At 45.2% G+C, this 19,237-nt stretch overlaps 1 protein-coding gene across 1 annotated transcript in view; it reads left to right on the top strand.

Annotated features, from left to right (window-relative positions):
- Positions 1-7,472: 7,472 nt before the first annotated feature.
- Positions 7,473-19,237, top strand: part of LOC120978448 — a 75,916-nt gene continuing 64,151 nt past the window's right edge. The window contains exon 1 of the mRNA XM_040406570.1: positions 7,473-7,681. Within this exon, the coding sequence (XP_040262504.1) occupies positions 7,666-7,681 (16 nt within the window). The 5' untranslated portion in view covers positions 7,473-7,665. The remainder of the gene's footprint in view (positions 7,682-19,237) is intronic.

Raw genomic sequence — 19,237 nt, 5'->3', positions numbered from 1 at the left:
CTTGTCCCCTCCTGGGCTTGCGTTGCCTTAAACTCCAAGCTAAGAGAGCTTGAAGACATGAAGAAGTACCTAGGACTAAAGATAAAGTAAGAGAAAGACTACAGCTAAACTAAGTTCCAGCATTAGAGGAAAGGTTCCTGTTTTACCCAGCTAACATAGCAGAGCCGAGGAAGCTACAGCATAGCAGAGCTGAGATTGTTGCAGAAGTGTTTGCCTGCCAAGACTTGAGCCAATACCTGCTGATAACCAAGATAAAGTTTTGAAACTGTTTGGATTACCTTTTATGCCAAGTAAAGTTGTGTTCTATGTTAATACAATGTCTGGACTCCATTTATTCTTCTTCCTTCTCCATCCAAGTTACTCATCCCTTTCTGCACTGCTTCGGACCACCACGTCTGGGATCCAAAGATATCCAGGTAGGAACACCGAGAAACGTGCCTATAACACCTTCAGAGACACTGTAGGCCACTCTACACCACTCTGGCAATCCTACACCTGGGTCCTATACTACCTTCTACAAAGGGGACTCCATGTCCTCGTTGCTTTACTGCAATTGGCGTCACGATTAGTTGCTCTATAAGAGGGACATATTTCATAGAAACCTCTTAAGGAGAAAGGGATACCCCAGATGCTTGAGAGTAGGCCACTGCATATTCATTTACATACCAGGCGGGAAAAGTAAAAGGGGGGCACAGCGGGGGAATGGAGCGCCGCACAGATAAACTAGTAAGTGACCTTACATCCCTGCACTATGCCCTACACAACCCCCTACTTATTTGATAATGTCTGGACCCATGAAAGGTCATCTTTAACCACTTAAGGACCACAGGTTTATACCCCCTAAAGACCAGGCCCTTTTTTACAAATCGGTACTCCACAACTTTAGCGGTTTATTGCTCGGTCATGCAACTTACCACCCAAATGAATTTTACCTCCTTTTCTTCTCACTAATAGAGATTTCATTTGGTGGTATTTCATTGCTGCTGACATTTTTACTTTTTTTGTTATTATTTGAAATTTAACGATTTTTTTGCAAAAAAATGCCATTTTTCACTTTCAGTTGTAAAATTTTGCAAAAAAAAACGACATCCATATATAAATTTTGCTCTAAATTTATTGTTCTACATGTCTTTGATAAAAAAAAAATGTTTGGGTAAAAAAAAAATGGTTTGGGTAAAAGTTATAGCGTTTACAAACTATGGTACAAAAATGTGAATTTCCGCTTTTTGAAGCAGCTCTGACTTTCTGAGCACCTGTCATGTTTCCTGAGGTTCTACATTGGCCAGACAGTACAAACACCCCACAAATGACCCCATTTCGGAAAGTAGACACCCTAAGGTATTCGCTGATGGGCATAGTGAGTTCATAGAACTTTTTATTTTTTGTCACAAGTTAGCGGAAAATGATGTTTTTTTTAATTTTATTTTTTTTCTTACAAAGTCTCATATTCCACTAACTTGTGACAAAAAATAAAAACTTCTATGAACTCACCATGCCCATCAGCGAATACCTTGGGGTGTCTTCTTTCCAAAATGGGGTCACTTGTGGGGTAGTTATACTGCCCTGGCATTCTAGGGGCCCAAATGTGTGGTAAGGAGTTTGAAATCAAATTCTGTAATAAATGGCCGGTGAAATCCGAAAGGTGCTCTTTGGAATTTGAGCCCCTTTGCCCACCTAGGCTGCAAAAAAGTGTCACACATGTGGTATCTCCGTATTCAGGAGAAGTTGGGGAATGTGTTTTGGGGTGTCATTTTACATATACCCATGCTGGGTGAGATAAATATCTTGGTCAAATGCCAACTTTGTATAAAAAAATGGGAAAAGTTGTCTTTTGCCAAGATATTTCTCTCACCCAGCATGGGTATATGTAAAATGACACCCCAAAACACATTCCCCAACTTCTCCTGAATACGGAGATACCACATGTGTGACACTTTTTTGCAGCCTAGGTGGGCAAAGGGGCCCATATTCCAGAGAGCACCTTTCGGATTTCACTGGTCATTTTTTACAGAATTTGATTTCAAACTCCTTACCACACATTTGGGCCTCTAGAATGCCAGGGCAGTATAACTACCCCACAAGTGACCCCATTTTGGAAAGAAGACACCCCAAGGTATTCGCTGATGGGCATAGTGAGTTCATGGAAGTTTTTATTTTTTGTCATAAGTTAGTGGAATATGAGACTTTGTAAGGGAAAAAAATAAAAATAAAAAAATCATAATTTTCCGCTAACTTGTGACAAAAAATATAAAAGTCTAGGAACTCGCCATGCCCCTCACGGAATACCTTGGGGTGTCTTCTTTCCAAAATGGGGTCACTTGTGGGGTAGTTATACTGCCCTGGCATTTTCCAGGGGCCCTAATGTGTGGTAAGTAGGTAAATGACCTGTGAAATCCTAAAGGTGCTCTTTGGAATGTGGGCCCCTTTGCCCACCTAGGCTGCAAAAAAGTGTCACACATGTGGTATCGCCGTATTCAGGAGAAGTAGGCGAATGTGTTTTGGTGAGAGAAATATCTCGGCAAAAGACAACTTTTCCCATTTTTTTATACAAAGTTGGCATTTGACCAAGATATTTATCTCACCCAGCATGGGTATATGTAAAATGACACCCCAAAACACATTGCCCAACTTCTCCTGAGTACGGCGATACCAGATGTGTGACACTTTTTTGCAGCCTAGATGCGCAAAGGGGCCCACACTCCTTTTATGAGGGCATTTTTAGACATTTGGATCCCAGACTTCTTCTCACGCTTTAGGGCCCCTAAAATGCCAGGGCAGTATAAATACCCCACATGTGACCCCATTTTGGAAAGAAGACACCCCAAGGTATTCAATGAGGGGCATGGCGAGTTCATAGAAATATTTTTTTTTGGCACAAGTTAGCGGAAATTGATTTTTTATTTCTTTTTTTCTCACAAAGTCTCCCTTTCCGCTAACTTGGGACAAAAATTTCAATCTTTCATGGACTCAATATGCCCCTCACGGAATACCTGGGGGTGTCTTCTTTCCGAAATGGGGTCACATGTGGGGTATTTATACTGCCCTGGCATTCTAGGGGCCCTAAAGCGTGAGAAGAAGTCTGGAATATAAATGTCTAAAAATTTTTACGCATTTGGATTCCGTGAGGGGTATGGTGACTTCATGTGAGATTTTATTTTTTGACACAAGTTAGTGGAATATGAGACTTTGTAAGAAAAAAATAATAATTTCCGCTAACTTGGGCCAAAAAAATGTCTGAATGGAGCCTTACAGAGGGGTGATCAATGACAGGGGGGTGATCAATGACAGGGGGGTGATCAATGACAGGGGGGGTGATCAATGACAGGGGGGTGATCAGGGAGTCTATATGGGGTGATCACCCCCCTGTCATTGATCACCCCCCTATAAGGCTCCATTCAGATGTCCGTATGTGTTTTGCGGATCCGATCCATGTATCCGTGGATCCGTAAAAATCATACGGACATCTGAATGCAGCCTGACAGGGGGGGTGATCAATGACAGGGGGGGTGATCAATGACAGGGGGTGATCAGGGAGTCTATATGGGGTGATCACTCCCCCTGGAAGGCTCCAGGGAGACGCCTGTATGTGTTTTGCGGATCCGATCCATCTATCAGTGGATCCGTAAAAATCATGCGGACGTCTGAATGGAGCTTTACAGGGGGGTGATCAATGACAGGGGGGTGATCAGGGAGTCTATATGGGGTGATCACCACAGACATTGATCATGCCCCTGTAAGGCTCCATTCAGACATCCGTATGCGTTTTGCGGATCTGATCCATCTATCAGTGGATCCGTAAAAATCATGCGGACGTCTGAATGGAGCTTTACAGGGGGTTATCAATGACAGGGGGGTAATCAATGACAGGGGGGTGATCAGGGAGTCTACATGGGGTGATCACCACAGTCATTGATCATGCCCCTGTAAGGCTCCATTCAGACGTCCGTATGCGTTTTGCGGATCCGATCCATCTATCAGTGGATCTGTAAAAATCATGCGGACGTCTGAATGGAGCTTTACAGGGGGTTATCAATGACAGGGGGGTAATCAATGACAGGGGGGTGATCAGGGAGTCTATATGGGGTGATCACCACAGTCATTGATCATGCCCCTGTAAGGCTCCATTCAGACGTCCGTATGCGTTTTGCGTATCCGATCTATCTATCAGTGGATCCGTAAAAATCATGCGGACGTCTGAATGGAGCTTTTACAGGGGGTTATCAATGACAGGGGGGTAATCAATGACAGGGGGGTGATCAGGGAGTCTATATGGGGTGATCACCACAGTCATTGATCACGCCCCTGTAAGGCTCCATTCAGACGTCCGTATGCGTTTTGCGGATCCGATCCATCTATCAGTGGATCCGTAAAAATCATGCGGACGTCTGAATGGAGCTTTACAGGGGTGTGATCAATGACAGGGGGGTGATCAATGACAGGGGGGTGATCAATGACAGGGGGGGTGATCAATGACAGGGGGGTGATCAGGGAGTCTATATGGGGTGATCACCACAGTCATTGATCACTCCCCTGTAAGGCTCCATTCAGACGTCCGTATGCGTTTTGCGGATCCGATCCATCTATCAGTGGATCTGTAAAAATCATGCGGACGTCTGAATGGAGCTTTACAGGGGGGTGATCAATGACAGGGGGGTAATCAATGACAGGGGGGTGATCAGGGAGTCTATATGGGGTGATCACCACAGTCATTGATCACGCCCCTGTAAGGCTCCATTCAGACGTCCGTATGCGTTTTGCGGATCCGATCCATCTATCAGTGGATCCGTAAAAATCATGCGGACGTCTGAACGGAGCTTTACAGGGGGGTGATCAATGACAGGGGGGTAATCAATGACAGGGGGGTGATCAAGGAGTCTATATGGGGTGATCACCACAGTCATTGATCACGCCCCTGTAAGGCTCCATTCAGACGTCCGTATGCGTTTTGCGGATCCGATCCATCTATCAGTGGATCCGTAAAAATCATGCGGACATCTGAATGGAGCTTTGCAGGGGGGTGATCAATGACAGGGGGGTAATCAATGACAGGGGGGTGATAAGGGAGTCTATATGGGGTGATCAGGGGTGATCAAGGGTGAATAAGGGGTTAATAAGTGACAGGGGGGGGTGTAGTGTAGTGGTGCTTGGTGCAACATATTACTGAGCTACCTGTGTCCTCTGGTGGTCGATCCAAACAAAGGGGACCACCAGAGGACCAGGTAGCAGGTATATTAGACGCTGTTATCAAAACAGCATCTAATATACCTGTTAGGGGTTAAAAAAAACACATCTCCAGCCTGCCAGCGAACGATTGCCGCTGGCAAGCTGGAGATCCACTCTCTTACCTTCCGTTCCTGTGAGCGCGCGCGCCTGTGTGTGCGCGTTCACAGGAAATCTCGGCTCACGCGAGATGACGCCAATCGGCGTTAGTGTGACCTGGGAGCGCCGCAGAAAGGACGCCTTTCGGCGTTAGTGTGACGGTAAGTGGTTAACAGAAAAATAAAAATAAATAAATAAATTTAAAAAAACACAAAAACAGTGTTGGCTACCTCCTCCTCCACCTCTTCCACCTACACCACCACCGCCTCCTCAACCACCTACTCCACTTGGACCTCCGCTGTTATTTCCTTATCCACATTTGTTTGCAGGGCAATTGTCCTGCTCCTACCCCCATTTTGCTTCCTTTTGCAGCCCTCTAACCCTTACTACGACTATTTTACAGACAGCACAAAAGTTTGGGTCCCCATTGACTTTTATAGGGTTCGGGTGTGGGGTCAAGTTCGGATCAAGTTCGGGCACCTGAATCAAACTTTGAAACAAAGTTCGGCCAAACCCGTCGAACCTGAACATCCACGGGTCCACCTATCCCTAGCATTTACTTATCTGAGGAGCATCAAAGTATCAAAATATTTCAAAGTTTCTCATACATTTTTGACTTCCGACTGACTTTTCAGTTTTCTTTAAAGAAAATTTCTACTTTAATCCCAGAATTTTCTTGGAGTTATTAATCATATTGCAACATTAGAAATATCTGACACATTATAAAGTACTATTGAGAAGATTTGTAAAGACCAAAAATTCTTAAAATATACATAAAAAATACATTTTTTCCTCGCCATATTTTGACTAGGGATGAGCGAATCGACTTCAGATGAAAGATCTAAAGTCGATTTGCATAAAACTTCGTTAGAATTCTGTATGGAATGTATTGGCTCCGATGAGCCGAAGGTACCACTTGGAACTGAACTCGAGTTCGGTAAAAGGTTTTTTACAGTAGAAATTAATTTTTAAAGTTATTACCCGAAGTTTCGCGAGACTTCGCGAAGTAATAACTTCGGCTCATCGGAGCCAATACATTCTAATACTGTACGGAGCTCCTGCTCCTTACAGTATTCTAACAAAGTTTTATGCGAATCGACTTCGGATCTTTTATCCGAAGTCGATTCGCTCATCCCTAATTTTGACCCCTATAACTTTTTTGTAGTTATGTGTACGGATCTGTATGGGGGCTCATTTTTTGTGGGTTGATCTGAACTTTTCAGTGATACCATTCTGGGCTGTGTATAACTTTTTGTTCACTTTTCATTTAATTTTATTGTAGAAAATGGAGCAACCAAAAACAGCGAATCAGCCATTTTGATGCTTTTTCCGTTTCTCTGTTTGCCGTATGGGGAAGATATTTTAATATTTTTACACTATGGGCGTTTTTGCACATGCCGATACCCATGATGTGTATTTTTTTTATTTTTTTAGTTCTTTAACTTTTATTTTGGGGAAAGGGGTGTGATTAGAATTTTTATGTTTTTTTTATGTTTTTTTAGTTTTAAAAACGTAATTTTTTTTTATTTTTACACTTTTTTATAGTTCACTATAACAAGCAATCATTAGATTGCTATTCTCATAGCATTGGAGTTTATGAGAAAATTGCTAGTTTCCTATGGAGCCCTATTACAGGCAAGGGCTCCATAGGAAATACTATGCAGCAGCCTCCTGTCATTCACAAGGAGGCTGATGCACACAAACTCCGGCTCCTCCGATCGCCGAACAGGGGAGCCGGAGCATCACCAGAAGCGCGCGCTTCCAGTGTTTCGCGCACTCAGATGCCGTGGTCAATCCTGAAGTGTAAAATGTCTGTGACTGGCATTACCGCTGGTTGCGGACATTAGCCGCTGGTGTCTGCTATAAGAAACAACAGGCACCCCGCGGCTATTGCGCCCACCCCATCAGGAGCGTGCACCATCTTTAATGACCCGGCCATCACCGTACTAGTGCAGGCACATTTATTGTGGAACAAGGCATTGGGGAAGCAAAGCTGAGTCTGATGAGGCGTGAGGTGAAAAGCTATGTAACACTGATTTGGGCAGGGCCTTCTGCACCTTGTGTAACACTAAAGAGGTTACATAAAGCAGGAGAGATTTGAGCTGACTCTGCATGTGCACATGAGTGACGGTACAGTGCAGAGCTCAGTGCTGTCCATTAGCTGTACACTCCTCCCCCTATACAGTAGCTCACAGACTGGGGTAGAGAGGGATTAGGTGTGGACTAGGTTTTCCTGTCCGGACACTTTCCAGCCTCTATCACTTTTTTAAAAATTAAATTCTAAACTCCACGTGAATAGTCAAACAGTGAAACTTCTCCAGCAGACGAGGAAGACCTGGGAGGACTATGAGAAAATCCCAAGGTACGTGCCTCTGTGCCAGTCTGCCAAATACACTGAGGAACAAAGGGGCATTTATTTATCTGAGGTGCCTCAAAGTATCAACAAATTGTCTGATACATTTTCGACTTACTGTCATTGATATTAGTCATATTACAATGTAAAATGACATATAAATTAGAAATATCTGCAAGCTTTGTAATGATGGAAAATTCTTAAAATATTTATAAAAAAACATAAACAAATCTTGGATTTTTTTTATTTTTTATAATCACTTTTACTTTAGTATTTGTTTTCAGTATGTTAAAGTTTTTTTGGGGGATACAATGTTGATACCTAAGCTCAGGATAGGTCATCAGTATCAGATCAGTGGGGGTCCCTCTCTCAGCACACCCACTGATGAGCTGTTTGAAGGGGCTGCACAGCATATCAAGCACAGCTCCATCCAATGTATAGTGCCTCTGCTTGGTATTGCAGTTCAAGCCCATTCACTTAAAATGGACTGAACTGCGTCTAACCATGTGACCAATGAATGTGACGTCCAAGACTAGGAAGAGGCAGCAGCGTTCACTGGAGCACCACAGACTCTTCAAACAGCTGATCAGTTTATAGATCATCAATTTTTTACATACTGAATTGATACTGGTGTTATGTACTATAATATGTCATCTTCAATATATTTTTTAAATAAAATTTAGTTTAATATGTATCATATATATATCTAATGTATCTTCTATCTATCTATCTATCTATCTAATATCTGTCTATCTAATATATAAACAGGGCCGGCGCCACCTGTAAGGCGACCTAGGCAGCCGCCTAGGGCGCAATTTAGCAGGGGGCGCCGGCCCCGTGCGGTTTTTAAAAAAAAGCGTTGCCCCAAGTTTTTTTTTTAAGTACGGCGGCGGGCCCTCCCCCGCACCGGGCGGCTGCCGCACTGCCCGGGCTGGTGCGTCTATGATTGTGCACCGCCCGGGCGCAGCCTGAAGAGAGGGACTCACAGTCACAGGAGGGAAGCGCCTCTAATGTAGCGTGGCCGAGCTCTGTTCGGTCCGCGGTACAGGAGCTTTTGTTTCCTGTACCACTTAGTGTGCACTTCCTGTCAGTCCGGCCGGGTACAGAAAACAAATGCTCCTGTACCGCGGACCGAACAGAGCTCGGCCACGCTACATTAGAGGTGGGGGGGAATGAGAGTGACAAGGGAGGGGGGGGAGTAAATGAGAGTAACAAGGGAGGGGGGGGTAGAATGAGAGTGACAAGGGAGGGGGGGTAGAATGAGAGTGACAAGGGAGAGGGGAGAGTGACAAGGGAGGGGGGGAGTAAATGAGAGTGACAAGGGGGGGAATAAATGAGAGTGACAAGGGGGGGTGGAGTAAATGAGAGTGACAAGGGAGGGGGGGGGGAGTAAATGAGAGTGACAAGGGGGGGGGGAGTAAATGAGAGTAACAAGGGAGGGGGGGAGTAAATGAGAGTGACAAGGGAGGGGGGGGAGTGACAAGGGAGGGGGGGAGTAAATGAGAGTGACAAGGGGGGAATAAATGAGAGTGACAAGGGGAGGGTGGAGTAAATGAGAGTGACAAGGGAGGGGGGGAGTAAATGAGAGTGGCAAGGGGGGGAATAAATGAGAGTGACAAGTGGGTGGAATGAATGAGAGTGACAAAGGGGGGGGAGTAAATGAGAGTGACAAGGGAGGGGGGGGAGTAAATGAGAGTGACAAGGGAGGGGGGAGTAAATGAGAGTGACAAGGGAGGGGGGAGTAAATGAGAGTGACAAGGGGGGGAGTAAATGAGAGTGACAAGGGGGGGAGTAAATGAGAGTGACAAGGGAGGGGGGAGTAAATGAGAGTGACAAGGGAGGGGGGAGTAAATGAGAGTGACAAGGGGGGGAGTAAATGAGAGTGACAAGGGGGGCAGTAAATGAGAGTGACAAAGGGGGGGGGTAAATGAGAGTGACAAGGGAGGGGGGAGTAAATGAGAGTGACAAGGGGGGGAGTAAATGAGAGTGACAAGGGGGGGAGTAAATGAGAGTGACAAGGGGGGGGGGGTAAATGAGAGTGACAAGGGGGGGGGAGTAAATGAGAGTGACAAGGGGGGGAGTAAATGAGAGTGACAAGGGGGGGGGGGTAAATGAGAGTGACAAGGGGGGGAGTAAATGAGAGTGACAAGGGGGGGAGTAAATGAGAGTGACAAGGGAGGGGGGGAGTAAATGAGAGTGACAAGGGGGGGAGTAAATGAGAGTGACAAGGGGGGGAGTAAATGAGAGTGACAAGTGAGGGGGGAGTGAATGAGAGTGACAAGGGGGGGAGTAAATGAGAGTGACAAGGGAGGGGGGGAGTAAATGAGAGTGACAAGGGAGGGAGGGGGAAGAGAGTGACAAGGGGGGGGGGAGAAGAGAGTGACAAGGGGGGGGGAGAAGAGAGTGACAAGGGGGGGGAGAGAGTGACAAGGGAGGGATGGGGAGAAGAGAGTGACAAGGGGGGGAGAAGAGAGTGACAAGGGAGGGGGAGAAGAGAGTGACAAGGGAGGGGAGACGAGAGTGACAAGGGGGGGAGAAGAGAGTGACAAGGGGGGGAGAAGAGAGTGACAAGGGGGGGAGAAGAGAGTGACAAGGGGGGGAGAAGAGAGTGACAAGGGGGGGGAGAAGAGAGTGACAAGGGAGCAAGGGGGAGAAGAGAGTGACAAGGGAGGGAGGGGGAGAAGAGAGTGACAAGGGAGGGAGGGGGAGAAGAGAGTGACAAGGGGGGGGGGGGGGAGAAGAGAGTGACAAGGGAGGGAGGGGGGAGAAGAGAGTGACAAGGGAGGGGGGGAGAAGAGAGTGACAAGGGAGTCCCCAGAGCCAGACTGCAGCCAGAGACCAGATCATCTTATTGTCCTGGTGGTCAGTAGACAATGCAATATGTTTATTATGTAATTGTTTAGTTATTAATACTACATTGGAAACTAATTTACCTCACATTAAGGCTCCATTCACACGTCCGCAACGTGTTTTTGCGGATACACGGAGACGCGGATCCGCAAAACACGGAAAGCGGCAATGTGCGTTCCGCATTTTGCGGACCGCACATTGCCGGCACTAATAGAATATGCCTGTTCTTGTCCGCAATTGCGGACAAGAATAGGACATGTCCTATTTTTTGGCGGAACGGACGTGCGGACCCGGAAATCCGCAATTCCGTGTCCGGGCAGCACATCCTGTTGCCCCATAGGAATGAATGGGTCCGCAATTCCGTTCCGCAAAATGCAAAATGAAATTGCGGACGTGTGAATGGAGCCTAAAAGGACACTATAGTCCCAGAACCAGTACAGTTTAATGTAGTGGTACTGGTGTCTATAGCCGGCTCCTGCAGAGAACAGACACTGGGCAGTACTGGTGGTAAAGGAGCACCATAGTGCCAGGATAACAAACTCCTTTTCCTGGCACTATATAGTTGTTAGGAGTGGGGCACCCTCATGTCCCCCTCCCACTGGGCTGAACGGGTTAAAACCCCTTCAGCCACTTACCTTTCTCCAGCGCCGGCACTGGGAACTCTACTCCCCGATCCTCCTCTCAGCTGCGAATGCGCACGCATTCAAAACTATGTTCCGCGTCTTCCCACTGTAATTTTCACAGTGAGAATCGCGGAAGCGCCTCTAGCGGCTGTCAGGGAGGCAGCTACAAGAAGCTGGATTAACCCTAAGGGAAACATAGCAGTTCTTTAATTTAAATGCTGAGAAAGGGGTGGAACATATGTGATGTCATGATATGGGCAGATCATCTGAAAAGGGGGGGGGGGGCGGCAATTTTTATCTTGCCTAGGGCGGCAAAAATCCTTGCACCGGCCCTGTATATAAATCACTGCAAAAGGTGCACCACAATGATATGCAACTGACAGCACTGGCTAATCCCTCAGGCAGTGCAGTTTCTAGGTAAAATTTCTCACAGGGCGAGTTTCAAAAAAACTTAACACAAGATTTATTGAGAGCAAAAGAAAATCATAAATTACTGCTTAAACTGCTAAAAGTCGCAGGCAGAGTGGTACAGGAGAACTGCAGTATAAAGGAAGGCAATACCCTTAGGCCTCTTTCACATGGGCGTTGCGGGAAAAAGTGCAGGTGCGTTGCAAGAACATGCTCTATTTTTCCGCGCGAGTGCAAAACATTGTAATGCGTTTTGCACCCGCGTGAGAAAAATCGGCATGTTTGGTACCCAAACCCGAACTTCTTCACAGAAGTTCGGGCTTGGGATCGGTGTTCTGTAGATTGTATTATTTTCCCTTATAACATGGTTATAAGGGAAAATAATAGCATTCTGAATACAGAATGCATAGTACAATAGCGCTGGAGCGGTTAAAAAAAAAAAGAATAATTGAACTCACCTTAATCCACTTGATCGCGCAGCCGGCATCTCTTCTGTCTTCTTCTTAGCTGTGTGCAGGAAAAGGACCTGTGGTGACGTCACTCCGGTCATCACATGGTCCGTCACATGATCTTTTACCATGGTGATGGACCATGTGATGACCGGAGTGACGTCACCACAGGTCCTTTTCCTGCACACAGCAAAGAAGAAGACAGAAGAGAAGCCGGGCTGCGCGAGCAAGTGGATTAAGGTGAGTTAAATTATTCTTTTTTTTTTTAACCGCTCCAGCGCTATTGTACTAAGCATTCTGTATTCAGAATGCTATTATTTTCCCTTATAACCATGGTATAAGGGAAAATAATAATGATCGGGTCCCCATCCCGATCGTCTCCTAGCAACCGTGCGTGAAAATCGCACCGTGATGCGTGAAAATCACCGCTCGTGTGCACAGCCTCATAGAAATGAATGGGTCAGGATTCAGTGCGGGTGCAATGCGTTCACATCCTGCATTGCACCAGCGCTGAATACTCGCCCGTGTGAAAGGGGCCTTAGAGTAGTCATGAAATACAATTATCAATAATGTGCAAAACCAAAAAACTGTCATGTAAGCATCTAATAACTAACTAAAACCCAATCACAGCAGGTCTCAACTAGCACACGCAAGTACATGTACAAAAACCAAGTAACATATAAAACCAGATTCAAAGCATAGATGGCAAGGCGGATTACTGTATACTGTACATAAAATGTATGGAGGTTACACCATGCCGGACAATATAACCCCTGCGCCATGCTGTACAATAAACAGTATAACCCATACACAGTGTAGAGGTATACTGTATATTGTGTGGCACAGTGTAGAGGTATACTGTATATTGTGTGGCACAGTGTAGAGGTATACTGTATATTGTGTGGCACAGTATAGCGGTATACTGTATATTGTGTGGCACAGTGTAGCGGTATACTGTATATTGTGTGGCACAGTGTAGGCTATATGTGTATAACAAACATACTCCACATGAAAACTTACAATTACTTGGCTTGGCCCTTGGGGATCTCGGACGCCGCTTCAACACTTTGGCCGGGGGCTCGGCGGAGCTGATGTGTTTTATCCTAATGAGAAAGATTTCATAATAAGGATTTGGAGAAAGGGCAGAGGGATAGAAGAGCAGGGAGAGGCTGGTGCTGCTACTAGGGGGTCATACCATGGGGGAGTAATAAAGCCCACCATAATGCCCCCCCCAGTAGAAATAATTCTCCTTATAATGTGCAAAACATAACCCCTTGTAATGCCCAAAGTTGAGCTAATGTTCCCATAATGTGCCAATAGAAAATACCCCTTCTCAGTGCCCCCGTAGATGACCCCATAGTGCTCTTCTCTCCCCTTCCCCATAGTACCCACCATAATGTGTCCCAGTATAAAATGCCCCTATACAGAGCCCCCCATATAAAATACCCCTTCTTTTTAGCCTCAGTAGATGCCCCTATAGTGCCACCCAATAATGTGGCAGTAATAAGAGCCCCAATAGATGCCCCCAATCATGTGCCAGTAATAAGAGCCCCCATAGATGCCCCCCAATCATGTGCCAGTAATAAGAGCCCCCCACCATCATGTGCCAGTAGCCAGAGTGCCCCCCTATCATGTGCCAGTAGCCTCCTATCATGTGCCAGTAGCCCCCCTTATGTGCCAGTAGTCCCCCTTATGTGCCAGTAGTCCCCCTTATGTGCCAGTAGCCTCCTATCATGTGCCAGTAGTCCCCCTTATGTGCCAGTAGCCTCCTATCATGTGCCAGTAGCCCCCCTTATGTGCCAGTAGCCTCCTATCATGTGCCAGTAGCCCCCCTTATGTGCCAGTAGCCCCCTTATATGCCAGTAGCCCCCCTTATGTGCCAGTAGCCCCCCTTATGTGCCAGTAGTCCCCCCTTATGTGCCAGTAGTCCCCCTTATGTGCCAGTAGTCCCCCTTATGTCTGTGCCAGTAGCCCGCCTTATGTGCCAGTATTTATATATATAAAAAAAAACAACTTATACTTACCTCCTCCACCGATGCGATGCAGGCCTCTTCCGGCCTGTGTTCCTCGCTGGCTCAGGCGGCGCGATGACGTCATCGCGCCGCCTGCATCGGCCTCTGATAGGCTGCCGGCCTAGTGCTGGCAGCCTATCAGAGGAACAGGGAGGGGACACACCTCTCCCTCCCCTGCCGTAGCATAGACATCTGTATCGCCGTCCTGAGGACGGCGATACAGATGACTATGGAGATGAGTGAGCGCTTCCACAATGGAAGCGCAGCGCTCATCTCCTGCTGTGCCCTGCCGGCGCCGCCCTTCTGACAGCCCCCCGGGCGGCGCCCCGGCCCGCCCGGTCCAAGAAATGGCCCTGCCTCAGGCTGATGTTAAAAACTGAGACTTTAGCCAATGTATTCCAGTCAGGAACACAATGGAGCCATTTTGCACAACCGTCAAGGTATCTCAGTGTGGCATGAGGGATTAGCCAGTATTGTCAGTTGCATATATTTGTGGTGCACCTTTTACAGTGATTTGTGTATTTGTATATTTTCATCCACACATTACACCATCTTGTGTAGGATGCCTTTGTGGTGCATGTGGTCCGCTGCCGGCATCCTCCATTGTATGCAATTTTTGCTGGGGATTGCCGCTAGCAACGGACCACATGCGGAGGAATTGCTCCCCCGGTTATAAACACGCTACAGTGTTTGGGGTTTTTGAGCGTATTTTCTCCCATTTAGGCCACTTTATTTTAGTGATTTATCTATCTAATATGTCATCTTCAATATTTTTTTTATAAAATGTACTTTAATATATGCTAGATATATAATTATTACTGTTATCTAGCTATATATCTGTCTAATATCTTTCTATCATAGAAAAAAACTTTAACAATAAGTATAATAATTATGTTTATTTACAGTCAGGTCCATAAATATTGGGACATCGACACAATTCTAACATTTTTGGCTCTATACACCACCACAATGGATTCGAAATGAAACAAACAAGATGTACTTTAACTGCAGACTGTCAGCTTTAATTTGAGGTATTTACATCCAAATCAGGTGAACGGTGCAGGAATTACAACAGTTTTCATCTGTGCCTCCCACTTGTTAAAGGACCAAAAGTAATGGGACAATTGGCTTCTCAGCTGTTCCATGGCCAGGTGTGTGTTATTCCCTCATTATCCCAATTACAATGAGCAGATAAAGGTCCAGAGGTCATTTCCAGTCTGCTATTTGCATTTGGAACCTGTTGTTGTCAACTCTCAAGATGAGATCCAAAGAGCTGTCACTATCAGCGAAGCAATCCATCATTAGGCTGAAAAAACAAAACAACCCCATCAGAGAGATAGCAAAAACATTAGGCATGGCCAAAACAACTGTTTGGAACATTCTTAAAAAGAAGGAACGCACCGGAGAGCTCAGCAACACCAAAAGACCCGGAAGACCGCGAAAAACAACTGTGGTGGATGACCGAAGAATTCTTTCCCTGGTGAAGAAAACACCCTTCACAACAGTTGGCCAGATCAAGAACACTCTCCAGGAGGTAGGTGTATTCGTGTCAAAGTCAACAATCAAGAGACGACTTCACCAGAGTGAATACAGAGGGTTCACCACAAGATGGAAACCATTGGTGAGCCTCAAAAACAGGAAGGCCAGATTCGAGTTTGCCGAACGAAATCTAAAAAAGCCTTCACAGTTCTGGAACAACATCCTATGGACAGATGAGACCAAGATCAACTTGTACCAGAGTGATGGGAAGAGAAGAGTATGGAGAAGGAAAGGAACTGCTCATGATCCTAAGCATACCACCTCATCAGTGAAGCATGGTGGTGGTAGTGTCATGGCGTGGGCATGTATCGCTGCCAATGGAACTGGTTCTCTTGTATTTATTGATGATGTGACTGCTGACAAAAGCAGCAGGATGAATTCTGAAGTGTTTCGGGCAATATTATCTGCTCATATTCAGCCAAATGCTTCAGAACTCATTGGACGGCGCTTCACAGTGCAGATGGACAATGACCCAAAGCATACTGCAAAAGCAACCAAAGAGTTTTTTAAGGGAAAGAAGTGGAATGTTATGCAATGGCCAAGTCAATCACCGGACCTGAATCCGATTGAGCATGCATTTCACTTGCTGAAGACAAAACTGAAGGGAAAATGCCCCAAGAACAAGCAGGAACTGAAGACAGTTGCAGTAGAGGCCTGGCAGAGCATCACCAGAGATGAAACCCAGCGTCTGGTGATGTCTATGAGTTCCAGACTTCAGGCTGTAATTGACTGCAAAGGATTTTCAACCAAGTATTAAAAAGTGAAAGTTTGATTTATGATTATTATTATGTCCCATTACTTTTCATCCCTTAACATGTGGGAGGCACATATACAAACTGTTGTAATTCCTGCACCGTTCACCTGATTTGGATGTAAATACCCTCAAATTAAAGCTGACAGTCTGCAGGTAAAGCACATCTTGTTCGTTTCATTTCAAATCCATTGTGGGGGTGTATAGAGCCAAACATGTTAGAATTGTGTCAATGTCCCAATATATGGACCTGACTGTAAGTCATTGGCTGAGTGGAGGGCACGGGTAGGATGGTAGACAGAGATGAAGGAGGAGATGTAGGCGGTGCAGCACTATGGAGAGCACGAGTAGGATGGTAGACAGAGATGAGAGGGGAGATGTAGGGGTGCTGCATTGTGAAGAGCTTTGTGAGTGTAAATTGAATCCTATACTGTATGGGCAACCAGTGCAATTACTGCCACAGGGTGGAGGCATTGGAGTAGCGGTTAGACAGATAGGTGACCCTGGCTGCTGCGTTCAGGATAGATTGAAGAGTCTGGTAAGGGGGAGAACAATTAGTAATGAGTTACAATAATCAAGACCAGAATGGATCAGGGTTACAATGAGAGTTCTTGTTGTTTCCACAGTAAGAAAGGGGCAGATTCTAGAGATGTTTTTGAGGTGCAGGCAGCATGAGCGGGCAAGTGATTGAATATAAGGTCCAAGGGTAAAGGAAAGATCAGTGTCAAACATAACATCGAGACAGCGGGTGTGCTGCCTAGGTCAGAGGAGAGGACCTAGGACTGAACCCTGAGGAACTCCAACAGCAAGAGGGAGAGGAGGGGAAGTGGAGCCAGCAAATGACACACTAAAAGAGCAGCCAAAGAGATGGAAAGAAAACCAAGAGAGAACGGTATCCTACACCCCTTAAGGACACAGCCTTTTTACACCTTAGGACCAGGCCATTTTTTGCAAATCTAACCAGAGTCACTTTAAGTACTGATAACTTTAAAACGCTTTGACTTATCCAGGCCGTTCTGAGATTGTTTTTTCATCACATATTGTACTTCATGACACTGGTAAAATGAAGTAAAAAAAATTATTTTTTTTGCACCAAAAAATACCTAATTTAACCAAAATTTGGAAAAATTTGCAAATTTCAAAGTTTCAGTTTCTCTACTTCTGTAATACATAGTAATACCCCCAAAAATTGTGATGACTTTACATTCCCCATATGTCTACTTCATGTTTGAATTGTTTTGGGAATGATATTTTATTTTTTGGGGATGTTATAAGGCTTAGAAGTTTAGAAGCAAATCTTGAAATTTTTCAGAAATTTACAAAAACTCAATTTTTAGGGACCAGTTCAGGTCTGAAGTCACTTTGCGAGGCTTACATAATAGAAACCACCCAAAAATGACCCCATCTAAGAAACTACACCCCTCAAGGTATTCAAAACTGATTTTACATACGTTGTTAACCCTTTAGATGTTGCACAAGAGTTATTGGCAAATGGGGATGAAATTTGAGAATTTAATTTTTTTGTCAAATTTTCCATTTTAACCCATTTTTTCCACTAACAAAGCAAGGGTTAACAGCCAAACAAGACTGTATCTTTATTGCCCTGACTCTGCCATTTACAGAAACACCCAATATGTGGCCGTAAACTACTGTACGGCCACACAGCAGGGCGTAGAGTGAAAGGTGCGCCGTTTGGTTTTTGGAGGGCTGATTTTTATGGACTGGTTTATTTACACCATGTCCCATTTAAAGCCCCCTGATGCACCCCTAGAGTAGAAACTCCCTAAAAGTGACCCCATCTAAGAAAGTACACCCCTCAAGGTATTCAAAACTGATTTTTACATACGTCGTTAACCCTTTAGGTGTTGCACAAGAGTTATTGGCAAATGGGGATGAAATTTGAGAATTTAATTTTTTTGTCTAATTTTCCATTTAAACCCATTTTTTCCACTAACAAAGCAAGGGTTAACAGCCAAACAAGACTGTATCTTTATTGCCCTGACTCTGCCGTTTACAGAAACACCCAATATGTGGCCGTAAACTACTGTACGGCCACACAGCGGGGCGTAGAGGGAAAGGTGCGCCGTTTGGTTTTTGGAGGGCTGATTTTTATGGACTGGTTTATTTACACCATGTCCCATTTGAAGCCCCCCTGATGCACCCCTAGAGTAGAAACTCCCTAAAAGTGACCCCATCTAAGAAACTACACCCCTCAAGGTATTTAAAACTGATTTTACATACGTCGTACATACGTCGTTAACCCTTTAGGTGTTGCACAAGAGTTATTGGCAAATGGGGATGAAATTTGAAAATTTCATTTTTTTGCTTTATTTTCCATTTTAACCCATTTTTTCTACTAACAAAGCAAGGGTTAACAGCCAAACAAGACTGTATCTTTATTGCCCTGACTCTGCCATTTACAGAAACACCCAATATGTGGCCGTAAACTACTGTACGGCCACACAGCAGGGCATAGAGGGAAAGGTGCGCCGTTTGGTTTTTGGAGGGCTGATTTTTATGGACTGGTTTATTTACACATTATGTCCCATTTGAAGCCCCCTGATGCACCCCTAGAGTAGAAACTCCCTAAAAGTGACCCCATCTAAGAAACTACACCCCTCAAGGTATTTAAAACTGATTTTACATACGTCGTTAACCCTTTAGGTGTTGCACAAGAGTTATTGGCAAATGGGGATGAAATTTGAAAATTTCATTTTTTTGCCTTATTTTTCATTTTAACCCATTTTTTCCACTAACAAAGCAAGGGTTAACAGCCAAACAAGACTGTATCTTTATTGCCCTGACTCTGCCGTTTACAGAAACACCCAATATGTGGCCGTAAACTACTGTACGGCCACACAGCGGGGCATAGAGGGAAAGGTGCGCCGTTTGATTTTTGGAGGGCTGATTTTTATGGACCGGTTTATTTACAC

Source organism: Bufo bufo, chromosome 9, assembly GCF_905171765.1.
Source record: "Bufo bufo chromosome 9, aBufBuf1.1, whole genome shotgun sequence".
Lineage (NCBI taxonomy): Eukaryota > Metazoa > Chordata > Amphibia > Anura > Bufonidae > Bufo > Bufo bufo.
The sequence above is the reverse complement of the archived record's forward strand: the minus strand, read 5'-3'. Positions and strand labels throughout refer to the sequence as shown.